This window comes from Oncorhynchus kisutch, linkage group LG5, assembly GCF_002021735.2.
Source record: "Oncorhynchus kisutch isolate 150728-3 linkage group LG5, Okis_V2, whole genome shotgun sequence".
Lineage (NCBI taxonomy): Eukaryota > Metazoa > Chordata > Actinopteri > Salmoniformes > Salmonidae > Oncorhynchus > Oncorhynchus kisutch.
In genome coordinates, this window is record NC_034178.2 from 56,029,728 (window position 1) to 56,043,999 (window position 14,272).

The 14,272-nt window shown below is 43.2% G+C and overlaps 1 protein-coding gene across 15 annotated transcripts in view; it reads right to left on the bottom strand.

Moving 5' to 3' along the window:
• Positions 1-14,272, bottom strand: part of LOC109891290 (calcium-dependent secretion activator 1) — a 146,535-nt gene that overhangs the window by 53,149 nt on the left and 79,114 nt on the right. For all 15 annotated transcript variants that reach the window (XM_031825461.1, XM_031825447.1, XM_031825460.1 and 12 more), the window contains exons 5-7: positions 14,001-14,234; positions 10,026-10,147; positions 1,029-1,140 (exon numbers count right to left, since the gene is read on the bottom strand). In XM_031825461.1, the coding sequence (XP_031681321.1) occupies positions 1,029-1,140; positions 10,026-10,147; positions 14,001-14,234 (468 nt within the window). The remainder of the gene's footprint in view (positions 1-1,028; positions 1,141-10,025; positions 10,148-14,000; positions 14,235-14,272) is intronic.

Consider the following 14,272-nt stretch of genomic DNA (forward strand, 5'->3'; position numbering starts at 1 on the left):
GAGAGAGAGAGAGAGAGAGAGAGAAAGAGAGAGAGAGAGAGAGAGTAGAGAGAGCGAGAGAGAGAGAGATACTGTAGAGAGTGAGAGACCATAGAGAGAGAGAGACTGTAGAGAGAGAGACCGTAGAGAGGGAGACTGTAGAGAGAGAGACTGTAGAGAGAGAGAGCGAGAGAGAGAGAGAGAAGGCGAGAGAGAGAGAGAGACTGCAGAAAATTACTGTAGAGAGAGATACTGTAGAGAGAGAGACTGTAGAGAGAGAGACTGTAGCGAGAGAGAGGGATTGTAGAGAGAGAGATTGAGAGAGACTGTAGAGAGAGAGATTGAGAGAGACTGTAGAGTGAGAGAGAGAGACTGTGGAGTGAGAGAGACAGAGATTGCAGAAAATGACTGTAGAGAGAGATACTGTAGAGAGAGAGAGAGATTGAGAGAGACTGTAGAGAGCGAGAGAGAGAGAGAGAGAGAGAGAGAGAGAGAGACTGTGGAGTGAGAGAGAGACTGTAGAGAGAGACTGTGGAGACTGTAGAGCGAGAGGGAGAGACTGTAGAGATAGAGACTTTAGCAAGAGACTGTATAGAGAGAGGGACTGTAGAGGGACAGACTGTATGCAGAGAGAGACTGTAAGGAGTAAGACTGTAGCGAGAGAGATTGTAGAGAGAGAGAACGTAGAGAGAGAGAGACCGTAGAGAGAGAGAAACTGTAGAGAGAGAGAGACTGTAGAGAAAGAGAGAGAGAGACACTGTAGAGAAAGAGAGAGAGAGAGAGAGACTGTTGAAAGAGAGACTGCAGAAAATTACTAGAGAGAGAGAGAGAGAGAGAGAGAGACTGTAGAGAAAGAGAGAGAGAGAGAGACTGTAGAGAAAGAGAGAGAGAGAGAAACTGTAGAGAGAGAGACTGTAGAGAAAGAGAGAGAGAGAGAGAGAGAGAGAGAGAGAGAGAGAGAGAGAGAGAGAGAGAGAGAGACTGCAGAAAATTACTAGAGAGAGAGAGAGAGAGAGAGACCGTAGAAAGAGAAAAAGAAATTGTGTTACCCTTCCCAGCTCTTTGTCCTCCAGGGCCAGAACTCCAGTGCTTTCTGTAAACAGTTTCACCTTGACAGCAGGGAGGGGGTGTGTGGTGGTGAAGTCTCCCTGGGTCCCCCAGCTGAAATACAACACACACAGTGGTGTAAAGTACGTAAGTAGTAAGTAAGTAGTTTTTTGGGGTATCTGTACCTAACTTTACTATTTATATTTTTGACAACTTTTACTTTTACTCCACTATATTCCTGAAAAAAATTATGTACTTTTTACTCCTTATATTTTCCCTGACACACAAAAGTAGTCGTTACATTTAGAATGCTCAAGCAGGACAGAATTATGGCACCTATCAATATAACGATTTGTCATCCCTACTGCCTCTGATATGACAACTGCAGTGTTTGTAAATGATGTCTGACTGTTGGAGTGGGCCCCTTTCTGTCCGTAATTAAGAATATGAAAATAGTGCCATCTAGTATGCTTAATATAAGGGATTTGATGTATAGCATTTATTTTTACTTTGTACTTTTACTCAAGTATGACAATTTAGTACTTTTTCTAGAACTGTACGTAAGTACATCTAAAACCAGATACTTTTAGACTTTTACTCAAGTAGTATTTTAATGGGTAAATCACTTTTACTTGAGTAATTTTCTGTTATGTTATCTTTACTTTTACTGATGTATGACAATTGAGTACTTTTTCCACCACTGCACAAACATCAGAAGCATTATACCGTCAACTGGATTCAACTGGATTCAAACTAACGCAGATAAACAACCTGCACTGAAATTTCATTTGGAAGGGAATTTCTGTTCGAGCTGCCGTTCGCAGTCTTTACAGTGAATGTAATTGAATTGAATCCCAGCCTTACTTAACATCTGCCTGGCCCAGAGGTATTGCACAAGATCTAGTAAAAAAAACGACATCTCCGTCCCTTTTCTCTCTCACTTTCTCTCTCTCAATTCAATTAAAGTGCTTCAACGGCCTGTATTGTCATGGGAAACATATGTTTACGTTGCCAAAGCAAGTGAAATAGAAAATAAACAAAAGTGAAGTAAACAATAAAAAATGAACATTAAACATTACACATTACAGTTCAAAAGGAATAGAAACATTTCAAATGTCATATTATGTCTATATACAGTGTTGTAACGATGAGCAAATAGTCAAGGTACAAAAGGAAAAATAAATCAACATAAATATGGGTTGCATTTACAATGGTGTCTGTTCTTTACTGGTTGCCCTTTTCTTGTGGCAACAGGTCACAAATCTTGCTGCTGTGATGGCACACTGGTATTTCACCCAATAGGTAATAAGTATATCTTTCTCTCTCTCTCTCTCTCTCTCTCTCTCTCTCTCTCTCTCTCTCTCCCTCTCTCTCTCTCTCATCCTCTTGATACCTGCACTCTCAGAAGGAGTGAGTGGTGGTTAGATATAAACTACTAGAAAACCAAGGTGGAAAAGAAAAAGATAGGTCTGACTGAGTAAGCAATTTACTGTTGAATTATGAGACAGACTGAGAACAGCAGCTGACACTTTCTTTGTCTTGGCTGAACTTTCGGAGAGTTAGCTGCGGGGAGTAGAGGGAGGTGATATGAAATGCATTGTCTGGTCCCAGTCCCAAACACACTGTGCAGCAGCAACATCAATTTATTACAGAGGAGAGATGGAGTGGTACTGGTGCACCAAGTCTAGGTCCAAGAGGCTTCTAAACAGCTTCTTATTTTTCTTAAAACTGCATTGTTGGTTAAGGGCTTGTGAGTAAACATTTCACTGTAAGGTCTACATCTGTTGTATTCGGCGCATGTGACAAATACAATTTGATTTGAGACTGAGAAGGACACAGGCCACCGACCGCACCACGCAGGGAGCACTACCAGCCTGATGAAACACTACCACGACACAGAGACAAACACACATGCACACTCACCCATGCACATACACATGCACATTCACAAAGTGACATATACTAACATGTTCATAAGGGTTATTGTGTCTTTAATCATAATTGGATGACACGTGATATCATCATCAAGGAGGCAGAGCCAGCAGTCTGTGTGTGTGTGTGCCTGCGTGTGTGAGCGTCTGTGTGTGCTGTTTGTCCTCCTGCTGTGAGTGTCCCTCTACGTGAGCTGCATCTGTGAGTGACGATGTGACAAAAGGAGACACAGAAAGGGGACAGGGGAAACGGTGTGTGAACACAGCAAGAGTGTCACTCCTCCTGCTCCTCTCTGACACTACCACTCAGTACCACCAGGGGGGGCCAGTGGTGTCTCATCTTACACGGAACTGTTTCACATTGGCATCATATTTCTACTTGTATTGATCATTTATTGAATATAGATTGTGCTGCCATCCTGTTAGAAGGTAACAGATTATTTCATTACAATGGTTAAGATGGATTTTCATTGTGTTCCATGGTGTTATTCGCCACCTAGTGGAGCTTTCTGGTACTTGGACTGTAAGGAAAACAGGAAGAGACACGCAGAGGAGGAAACCGGAAGAGACCCGAGAAGCAGCTAAAAACAACGCTACGGTGCAGGTCTTTCAGTGCAGTTCTCTTGTCACGCTTCTGCCTCGGAAAATATTTGTTTGTAAGTTCGATTCAAGCATTTAGCTAGTGATGATAATCTTGTTATTGATATAGTTGCTTACATATCAATGTTGGTTGGTTGCATTTACTCACACAAATTTAAATGCCTTTCATGTATGTCGTCAGCTGTATTACTTTGCTCGTGCGTCATGCAAACGAATTGTAAAATATACAATACTGTAGTTTTGTTACTGTTTCTAGTGTAATATGCTTTGTTATTCTACAGAGATGGTTGTACATTATTAGAGTAATTAAAGGAGTTACCAGTTACCATATGAGTAACAATTAGCTATATGGTTTGGCATCATGCCAGATGCATGGTACCTCAACACGTGCTTTGTATTCATGCAACTTCAAATGTTTAATGTACAGCTCCAGTATGTCGGTGTGAATTGAATACTAAAGTATATTCTTTTCTGTATTTTGCAGTTTCACAACATAAACGTTTTCAATATATTAATTCAAGAAAAGTCAAGCCTTGGGAGTTTTATTGAAGACTTAGTTGTTAGCTATCTGTCTAGTTTTGCATGGGAACGCAACTCAAGGGCAGAATATAGAATATGGATATAATCAATAAGAATGAGAGTAGTACTGTAATATCTTGAAGAAGCAGAAAGATCGTTTGTTCAACAAAATGACAGCAAATCCAAGATCAGTCAGGATTCAGACGCAGGATCTTCATTTGAGACAGTTCGCTACAGCAGAAAAATGATTCTGCAGCAAAAGCAAATTATTATGTGGATTATAATTAATGGACATTTTTGTAGGGGAAATCAAGACTGACATTTCTTAGTGGAAATTACAAACTTCAGAAGACTTTTTAAACTTCAAATTCATTACAAGTTTAAAATGTCCTGCATTTCAGGAAAGTTGTCCTGCAACAGGGTGGTCAAATGAAGATCCTACATCTGTATGTGTCTCATCATGCTTAAGGGGTTTGGAATTCTCTTACAACAGATAGGGGTACAATTTGAGTAAGGTGACTGGACAAAGAGGGAGTTCTATGAGCGTGTGTTTGGAGGTAGCTGCAGCGTTGTGTGTGTGGTAGGCAACAGAGGCCATTTGAAGAACATGACGGGGACCTTGCCGATGGAAGCAGCAACACCAAGGTCCATACTCCTACTGTGCAGCATATAAATTAGTGTCTAATTCATATTTGGGTTGAGTGGCTTGGAGTAAGTCTCATGTCAATACAAAGGACAAAATAGTCACCGGTGCTTATGCTGGTCCCTCATCCCAGTACTACACAACCCCATCACCTATCAATCACTCTCCAGTCTTCACAAATGGATTTCATTATTGTGTTGTATTTGACCTTGCATCGGTGTGCATCGTGTATATTACAATGGGGGTAGTTGAAGCTTGTCCAGTCAAAGGTTGTGTCAGTGTTTTCCCATAAGTACAGTATGTATATGTGTATATGTCGCTGCAGATTGCTAAGATACACAGTGGCTGTGTATGGCTCACCCATGACGCCCTAGTCAATCCATGCCTGGTGAATTAGCTGAGCTTTGTGTACGTGTTGTGTGCATGTTTTCGTTTTTTTGAGTTTACAAACAATGTGTGTGTGCATACGTGGTCATGCATGCTTGTGTATGTGTACCTGCATGCTTGTGCTATCCTGTTTGTATGCGTGTTTTTGCGTGTAGTGTGCGGGCAGCGTGTGTACAGTGTATGTGAAGCCTGTGTGCAGTGAGTGTGTGATGGTGTGTGTGATGGATAAGCAGACACCTAGCTAGCAGCACGTGATGCTTGTCATTTCCATGAGTGCTGAATGGGGACTCTCTCCAGCTCCATTGAGATGCTGTGTCCTAATCAGTCTCTCCCTGCCTGGCTGCACTACAGTAAGAGCACACAGAGAGGCTGCTCTCCCCCTCTCTCTACCTCCATCTCCCCTCTCCTTTTCCCTCTCTTTCACACTCTCCTCTACCTTTCCCCCTCTACCTCTCTATTTTCTCTCTCCCCTTTCTCTACCTCTGTCTGTCACCTGTCACTTTTTCTTTCCTTGTCTGTCCTTCATTCATCTCCATCTCGCTCTCTCCCTATTCTCTCTCTCACCTGAATTAAATGTATTGGTCACATACACATATTTAGCAGATGTTATTGTGGGTGTAGTGAGATGCACTGTGTAACAGTCTGATGGCCTTGAGATAGAAGCTGTTTTTTAGTCTCTCGGTCCCCGCTTTGGCAGACCGTACCACCCTCTGGAGAGCCTTGCGGTTGTGGGCGTTGCAGTTGCCATTCCAGGCGGTGATACAGCTTGACAGGATGCTCTCAATTGTGCATCTGTAAAGGTTTCTGAGGGTCTTAGGGGCCAAGCCAAATTTCTTCAGCTTCTTGAGGTTGAAGAGGCGCTCTTGTGCCGCCTTCACCACACTGGCTGTGTGGGTGGACCAATTCAGATTGTCAATGATGTGAACGCCGAGGATCTTGAAGCTTTCCACCTTCTCCACTGTGGTCCTGCCGATGTGGATAGGGGCGTGCTCCCTCTGCTGTTTCCTGAAGTCCACGATCAGCTCCTTCGTTTTGTTGATGTTGGGATTGTTGGTAATCAGCCCTACTACTGTTGTGTTATCTGCAAACTTGGAGGCATGCGTGGCCACCCAGTCATGGGTGAACAAGGAGTACAGAAGTGGGCTGAGCATGCACCCTTGTGGGGCCCCTGTGTTGAGGATCAGCGTAGTGGTGGTGTTTCTGTCCTTCACCACCTGGGGGCGGCCCGTCAGGAAGTCCAGGACCCAGTTGCACAGGGCAGGGTTCAGACCCAGGGCCCCAAGCTTAATGATGAGCTTGGAGGATACTATGGTGTTGAAGGCTGAGCTATAGTCAATGAACAACATTCTGACTTAGGTACACTGCTCAAAAAAATAAAGGGAACACTAAAATAACACATCCTAGATCTGAATGAATTAAATATTCTTATTAAATACTTTTTTCTTTACGTAGTTGAATGTGCTGACAACAAAATCACACACAAATTATCAATGGAAATCAAATTTATCACCCCATGGAGGTCTGGATTTGGAGTCACACTCAAAATTAAAGTGGAAAACCACACTACAGGCTGATCCAACTTTGATGTAATGTCCTTAAAACAAGTCCAAATGAGGCTCAGTAGTGTGTGTGTGGCCTCCACGTGCCTGTATGACCTCCCTACAATGCCTGGGCATGCTCCTGATGAGGTTGCGGATGGTCTCCTGAGGGATCTCCTCCCAGACCTGGACTAAAGCATCTGCCAAGTCCTGGACAGTCTGTGGTGCAATGTGGTGTTGGTGGATGGAGCGAGACATGATGTCCCAGATGTGCTCAATTGGATTCAGGTCTGGGGAACGGGCGGGCCAGTCCATAGCATCAATGCCTTCCTCTTGCAGGAACTGCTGACACACTCCAGCCACATGAGGTCTAGCATTGTCTTGCATTAGGAGGAACCCAGGGCCAACCACACCAGGATATGGTCTCACAAGGGGTCTGAGGATCTCATCTCGGTACCTAATGGCAGTCAGGCTACCTCTGGCGAGCACATGGAGGGCTGTGCGGCTCCCCAAAGAAATGCCACCCCACACCATGACTGAACCACCGCCAAACCGGTCCATGCTGGAGGATGTTGCAGGCAGCAGAACGTTCTCCACGGTGTCTCCAGACTGTCACGTCTGTCACGTGCTCAGTGTGATCCTGCTTTCATCTGTGAAGAGCACAGGGCGCCAGTGGCGAATTTGCCAATCTTGGTGTTCTCTGGCAAATGCCAAACGTCCTGCACGGTGTTGGGCTGTAAGCACAACCCCCACCTGTGGACGTCGGGCCCTCATACCACCCTCATTAAGTCTGTTTCTGACCGTTTGAGCAGACACATGCACATTTGTGGTCTGCTGGAGGTCATTTTGCAGGGCTCTGGCAGTGCTCCTCCTTGCACAAAGGCGGAGGTAGCGGTCCTGCTGCTGGGTTGTTGCCCTCCTACGGCCTCCTCCACGTCTCCTGATGTACTGGCCTGTCTCCTGGTAGCGCCTCCATGCTCTGGACACTACGCTGACAGACACAGCAAACCTTCTTGCCACAGCTCACATTGATGTGCCATCCTGGATGAGCTGCACTACCTGAGACACTTGTGTGAGTTGTAGACTCCGTCTCATGCTACCACTAGAGTGGAAGCACCGCCAGCATTCAAAAGTGACCAAAACATCAGCCAGGAAGCATAGGAACTGAGAAGTGGTCTGTGATCACCCCCTGCAGAACCACTCCTTTATTGGGGGTGTCTTGCTAATTGCCTATAATTTCCAACTGTTGTCTCTTCCATTTGCACAACAGCATGTGAAATTTATTGTCAATCAGTGTTGCTTCCTAAGTGGACAGTTTGATTTCACAGAAGTGTGATTGACTTGGAGTTACATTGTGTTGTTTAAGTGTTCCCTTTATTTTTTTGAGCAGTGTATTTCTCATGTCCAGATCGGATAGGGCAGTGTGCATTGCGATGGCGATTGCATCGTCTAGGGTGTCAGGTAAAGTATCCTCTCAAAGCACTTCTTGATGTCAGAAGTGAGTGCTCTGGGGCGATAGTAATTTAGTTCAGTTATCTTTGCTTTCTTGGGTACAGGAACAATGGTGGAGATATTGAAGCAAGTCGAGACAGCAGACTGGGATAGGGAGCGATTATGTCCGTAAACACTAGAGCCAGCTGGTCTGCGCATCCTCTGAGGGATGCCGTCTAGGGCTGGCAGCCGCTGGTTTGGGTATGTTTTAACAGTCACCGTGGGAACAATATCCCCTATACACTTCCTGATGAACTCATACACCGTGTCCGTGTAAGCATCAATGTTATTCTCAGAGGCAACCCGGAACATATCCTAGTTTGCGTGATCAAAACAATCATGAAGCATGGATTCCGATTGGTCAGACCAGCATTGTATACACCTTTTGAATGGGTACTTCCTATTTGAGTTTCTGCCTATAGAAAGGGAGGAGCAAAATGGAGTTGTGATCTGATTTGCTGAAGGGAGGGCCTTGTAGGCATTTCCAAAAGGCAAGTAGCAGTGATCTAGTGCTTTTCCTAAGCACGTACTACAGTCAATGTGTAGATAGTTTGGTAGCGTTTTCCTCAAATTTGCTTTGTTAAAATCCACCGCTACAATAAAAGCGGCCTCAGGATGTGTGGTTTCCAGTTTGCATAAAGTCCGGTGTAGTTCCTTGAGGGCTGTCATGGCATCGGGTTGAGGGAGAATATACACGGCTGTGACTATAACAGAAGAGAATTCTCTTGGGAGGTAATACGGTCGGCATTTGATTGTGAGGTATTCTAGGTCGGGTGAACAAAAGGACTTGAGTTTCTGTATGTTATCACAATCACACCATGAGGTGTTAATCATCACCCCCACCTTTTTTCTTCCCGGAGAGTTCTTCATTCTTGTCTGCGCGAATAAAATGAGAACCCAGTTGGCTCCATGGACAGGGATAGTATATGCAGAGAGAGCCATGATTCCGTGAAACAGACTATGTTACAGTCTCTGGTGTGACTCTGGTAGCTTGGTAGGAGATCCAAGCCCTGAGCTTGTCTACTTTATTGTCCAGAGACTAAACATTAGTGAGTAATACACTCGGAAGTGGTGGATGGTGTGCCCACTAGAAGTCCACTCCGAATACCTCTTCACGCCGGCTTCGACTTGGAGCAGCCTCTGGGATAAGTTAAATTGCCCTGGGGGTATGAACAAAGGATCCAATTCGGGGAAGTCGTATTCCAGGTCGTAATGATGGTGAGTTACCACCGCTCTGATATTCAAAAGTTATTTCCAACTGTAATACTGTAAAGTTGCTTAGGAGCTAGAAGCAGAGCTGCCTTGTCTGTCGGCACAATCAGTGTCAGAGAAGGAAAGAAGCAGGATGATGAGTCCCTGAAATAGCTCACGCACTAAACATCACAAGAGAGAAAGACTGGCTTCATAGACACACTGTACTGTTACAGACTGTGTCCTTCATTACAGGAGACATGATCATGTTCGACACATTCACCTCCCATCATCATCATCATTCAGGCAGGGATGACGAAAGGCTGTAACCATGATGAACATGAACCAACATACGGTGTTGGACCCTTAGATATAGTTTCTGGATGTATCTATATGGCTATACCCGTAGGTCAATGTGAGGTGTTCAAAGGAGAACCTTTTTGTTTGCTCATGACCTGAGATTGACTCATCATCGGACCTCCGTCTAAATCCCATGGAGACGGACTGTTCTAAACGGAAGATTACACTGTGAGCCTTCTTTCACAACTTGAACAGCTGACTCAGAAATCAAAGTGTGAAGAGAAGGTGACTACATTCAAATACCATGGGAACACATTAGTAAGTGGATGTTGAGCAAAGCCAGGTTGAGGTGAGAGAGAGAAAGAGAGACAAAGGCAGAGAGAGAGAGTAGGGTCTTACGTTGGCTTGGAGGCCTCGGCCTGGTCTGTCTGCAGTTTCTCCCCTCCCTCCACCTCCATAGTGCAGTACACAATCCTGTTAGGAGCCAGAGACTTCAGGCCCACCACCTCCATGATAACCACCTGAAGGGCACACACAAACAGCATGTTGTTAAACCACAGGTGTATTCAGTAAGGTTCACAATGTAGCAGAAATGTATTAAATATAGAGCTAACATTACTCTCTATTCTACATGAAAGACAACCATACTGTATCTGGTCTAGACGATACATCTGAGCGCTCTGCACATTCCTGAATGGGCCCCAGCCCGACACAACTACAACGGGCCCCAACACAACTACAACAGTCACCTTGACCTTGTTGATCAAAGGCAGAAACCCACATAGGTAAATGCATACAGAATAACCTCATAAAACCCCCATTAACAATCATTAGTTTAAAACTCATTATTACCCGTAGCTCTATTGGTCAACAACATTTACAGTGTATCTTAAAGTACCTTAAACCAATGGAGCATGCTGAGTGGAGGACGGCTCATAATAATGGCTGGAACGGCGCGAACAGAATGGCAACAAACACATTGAAATCATGTGTTTGATGTATTTGATACCATTCCACTGATTCCACTCCAGCCATTATCAAGGTGCCCTACACACTGAGAGAAAGATGATAACACAGAGACCTACTCAAGCAAACTGAAAGACAATGGGGGCAAAACCCCCATCACTAAATTCCATGACAGAAGCTACAAATCAGGCCAGCCTCTCCAATCTATAAAGCAGTAGTTTCAGTTTTAGCACCATAACATCTTCTCTTCTCAACACTACAATCAACTGCTGGGAGGGCAACCTGGACTCAGGGGTAGACGTAACATAGTAAATGTAAATCCGAGACATTCTAATTAGTATGATATGTTCAAGTTTTCATAACAATCGGAAATCTGTTCAATCGGAAATCTGTATTTTTGGGTGCCGATTTGCCGATTTCTTAATTTTTTTATTTTCATTTAAAAAAATTATACCTTTATTTTATACATTCTTATTTTCAATGACGGCCTAGGAACGTTGGGTTAACTGCCTCGTTCAAGGGCAGAATGACAGATTTTCACCTCGTCAGCTCGGGGGATCCATTCTTGCAACCTTACAGTTAACTAGTCCAATGCAATATGACCTGCCTCTCTCTCATTGCACTCCACAAGGAGACTGCCTGTTAAGTGAATGCAGTAAACCAAGGTAAGTTGCTAGCTAGCATTAAACTTGTCTTATAAAAAACAATCAATCATAATCACTAGTTAACTACACATGGTTGAAATTATCTAGATATTATCTAGCGTGTCCTGCGTTGCATATAATCTGACTGAGCATACAAGAATAGAAGTATCTAAGTATCTGACTGAGCGGTGGTAGGCAGAAGCAGGGGCATAAACATTCATTCAAACAGCACTTTTGTGCGTTTTGCCCGCCGTTCTTCGTTGTGCGTCAAGCATTGTGCTGTTTATTGCTTCAAGCCTATCAACTCCCGAGATGAGGCTGGTGTAACCCGAAGTGAAATGCGCGTGCTAATAGCGTTTCAAACGTCACTCGCTCTGAGCCTTCTAGTAGTTGTTCCCCTTGCTCTGCATGGGTAACGTTGCTTCGATGGTGGCTGTTGTCGTTGTGTTGCTGGTTCGAGCCCAGGGAGGAGCGAGGAGAGGGATGGAAGCTATACTGTTACACTGGCAATACTAAAGTGCCCATAAGAACATCCAATAGTCAAAGGTTAATGAAATACAAATGGTATAGAGGGAAATAGTCCTATAATTCCTATAATAACTACAACCTAAAACTTCTTACCTGGGAATATTGAAGACTCATGTTAAAAGTAACCACCAGCTTTCATATGTTCTCATGTTCTGAGCAAGGAACTGAAACGTTAGCTTTCTTACATAGCACATATTGCACTTTTACTTTCTTCTCCAACACTTTGTTTTTGCATTATTTAAACCAAATTGAACATGTTTCATTATTTACTTGAGGCTAAATGGATTGTATTGATGTATTATATTAAGTTAAAATAAGTGTTCATTCAGTATTGTTGTAATTGTCATTATTACAAATAAAAAAATAAAAATCATCAGATTAATCGGTATCGGCTTTTTTGGTCCTCCAATAATCGGTATCGGCGTTGACCTCTAGTATGTAATCATTTGTGGATGTTTACAATTGCAATTTATTGTGGCTAACGTGAGCTAGGTGGCTAGGTGATGAGATTCGAACACGCAACCTTTGGGTCGCTAGACTTTCACGTTATGCACCTAGTTTCATTTTTTACTTTAGCATCCTTCTGTCTTATGTAACGTACCAAACATAACATATACTAATTTGAGTGTTCCAGATTTACATTTACTATGTTACATGTCTTTGAGACCAGGCTGGGGAGGGAGTGGTGTTAAGGATCAGCCCCTTTTTTTCTATTTTGCCTAAAATGACACACCCAAATCTAACTGCCTGCAGCTCAGGCCCTGAAGCAAGGATATGCATATTCTTGGTACCATTTGAAAGGAAACACTTTGACCTTTGTGGAAATGTGAAAGGAATGTAGGAAAATATAACACATTAGATCTGGTAAAAGAAAATACAAAGAAAAAAAACAACAGTTTTTCTGTATTTTTTTGTACCATCTTTGAAATGCAATGGAAAGGCCATAATGTATTATTCCAACCCAGGTGCAATTTATATTTTGGCCACTAGATGGCAGCAATATATGTGCAAAGTGTTAGACTGATCCAATGAACCATTGCATTTCTGTACAAAATGTTGTATCAGGACTGCCTAAATGTGCCTAATTTGTTTATTAATAACTTTTCATGTTTAAAACTGTGCACTCTCCTCAAACAATAGCTTGGTATTCTTTCACTGTAATGGCTTCTGTAAATTGGACAGTGTAGTTAGATTAACAAGAATTTAAGCTTTCTGCCAATATCAGATATGTCTATGCCCTGGGAAATGTTATTGTTACTTACAACCTCATGCTAATCCCATTAGCCTACGTTAGCTCAACCGTCCCGCAGGGGACCCACCAATCCTGCTGGCAGTGCTAGAACTTCCTTCTCCTTAAGTAGCTAGGGGAACAGAAATGGCTCTTCAGAGTATATCGTATTCTCTTGTTCATCATAACCAGAGTTACTATAATGAGTTATTATGAAGTTTGCTATGAAATGTAAAAAAGGAGGTATTTTATATCACTACATTACCTAGGTATACCTTGTGATCTGTTATTTCCCTCCTTCTTTGTTCATCTATTTTTTTCTTCTCTTTCTTTATGGCTGGAGGGCAACCTGTTTGCAATCTATACTGGGTATATATTCACAAGCGTCTCAGTATGAGAGCGGATCAGTTTTGCATTTCAAATCATAACTAATAAGAGGGAGAACCTGATCCTAGATCATTCAGCACCCCAACTCAGAGACGCTATGTGAATACGGGCCCTGGTCTAGATTTATATCAAGATAGAAGAAAATTAAAGCATAAGCGCAAACACTCTGGGACTTCGGCATGGAATGTATCCATGTTCTAAAATAACCAATAGACCAATGAAAGTGCAAATCAGATCTAGTTTATCAAAGGGCCGGCTGGGGTAAAAATCTGCTATATCATCATCTTCACCACTACCACCACCACCACTACTACCACCACCACAGACCTCAATAGAAACAGTGGTTTCCTTGCCACAGAACACTGATACGTTGTAAATAAATAGGTTGATCATGTTTTTGATTACTTATCCTGCTTATAAAGACAGAGGCAGAGACAGAGGCAGGTGAATGGTAACACTGTATTTAGGATATTCTGTCATAATGCCAAAATGCTGAGGTTTTATCCTTCCTAGACAGTGTTAGGGCAACATCAGAGTTGTACTTGGTTAGTGTTAGTGTTGAGATGGGTTAGGGTGATGGTCAGGGCTAGGGGTAGGGTTAGACAGGATTAGGGTACCTACTTCCAGAGTGAAGGAGAGCACCACGTCAGATTTAGATAGCGTGTTCTCATCTTCCTGGCCCATGTCCATGATGGAGGTGTTGTGTCCTTTCTTCAGCTTCTGCAGTTTGAACTCTCCTCCCTTGGACACGGGCATGCTCTCCAGGTTGGCCATCAGCTGGTTCACCGATGCCTTTAGCTCCTCTATGTACATGTGCTCCATCTCCTTCGACACAAACTTGGGGAACTTGCCACCCTTTGAAAAAAAAAAACAATTGACCAAAAATTGTTGTT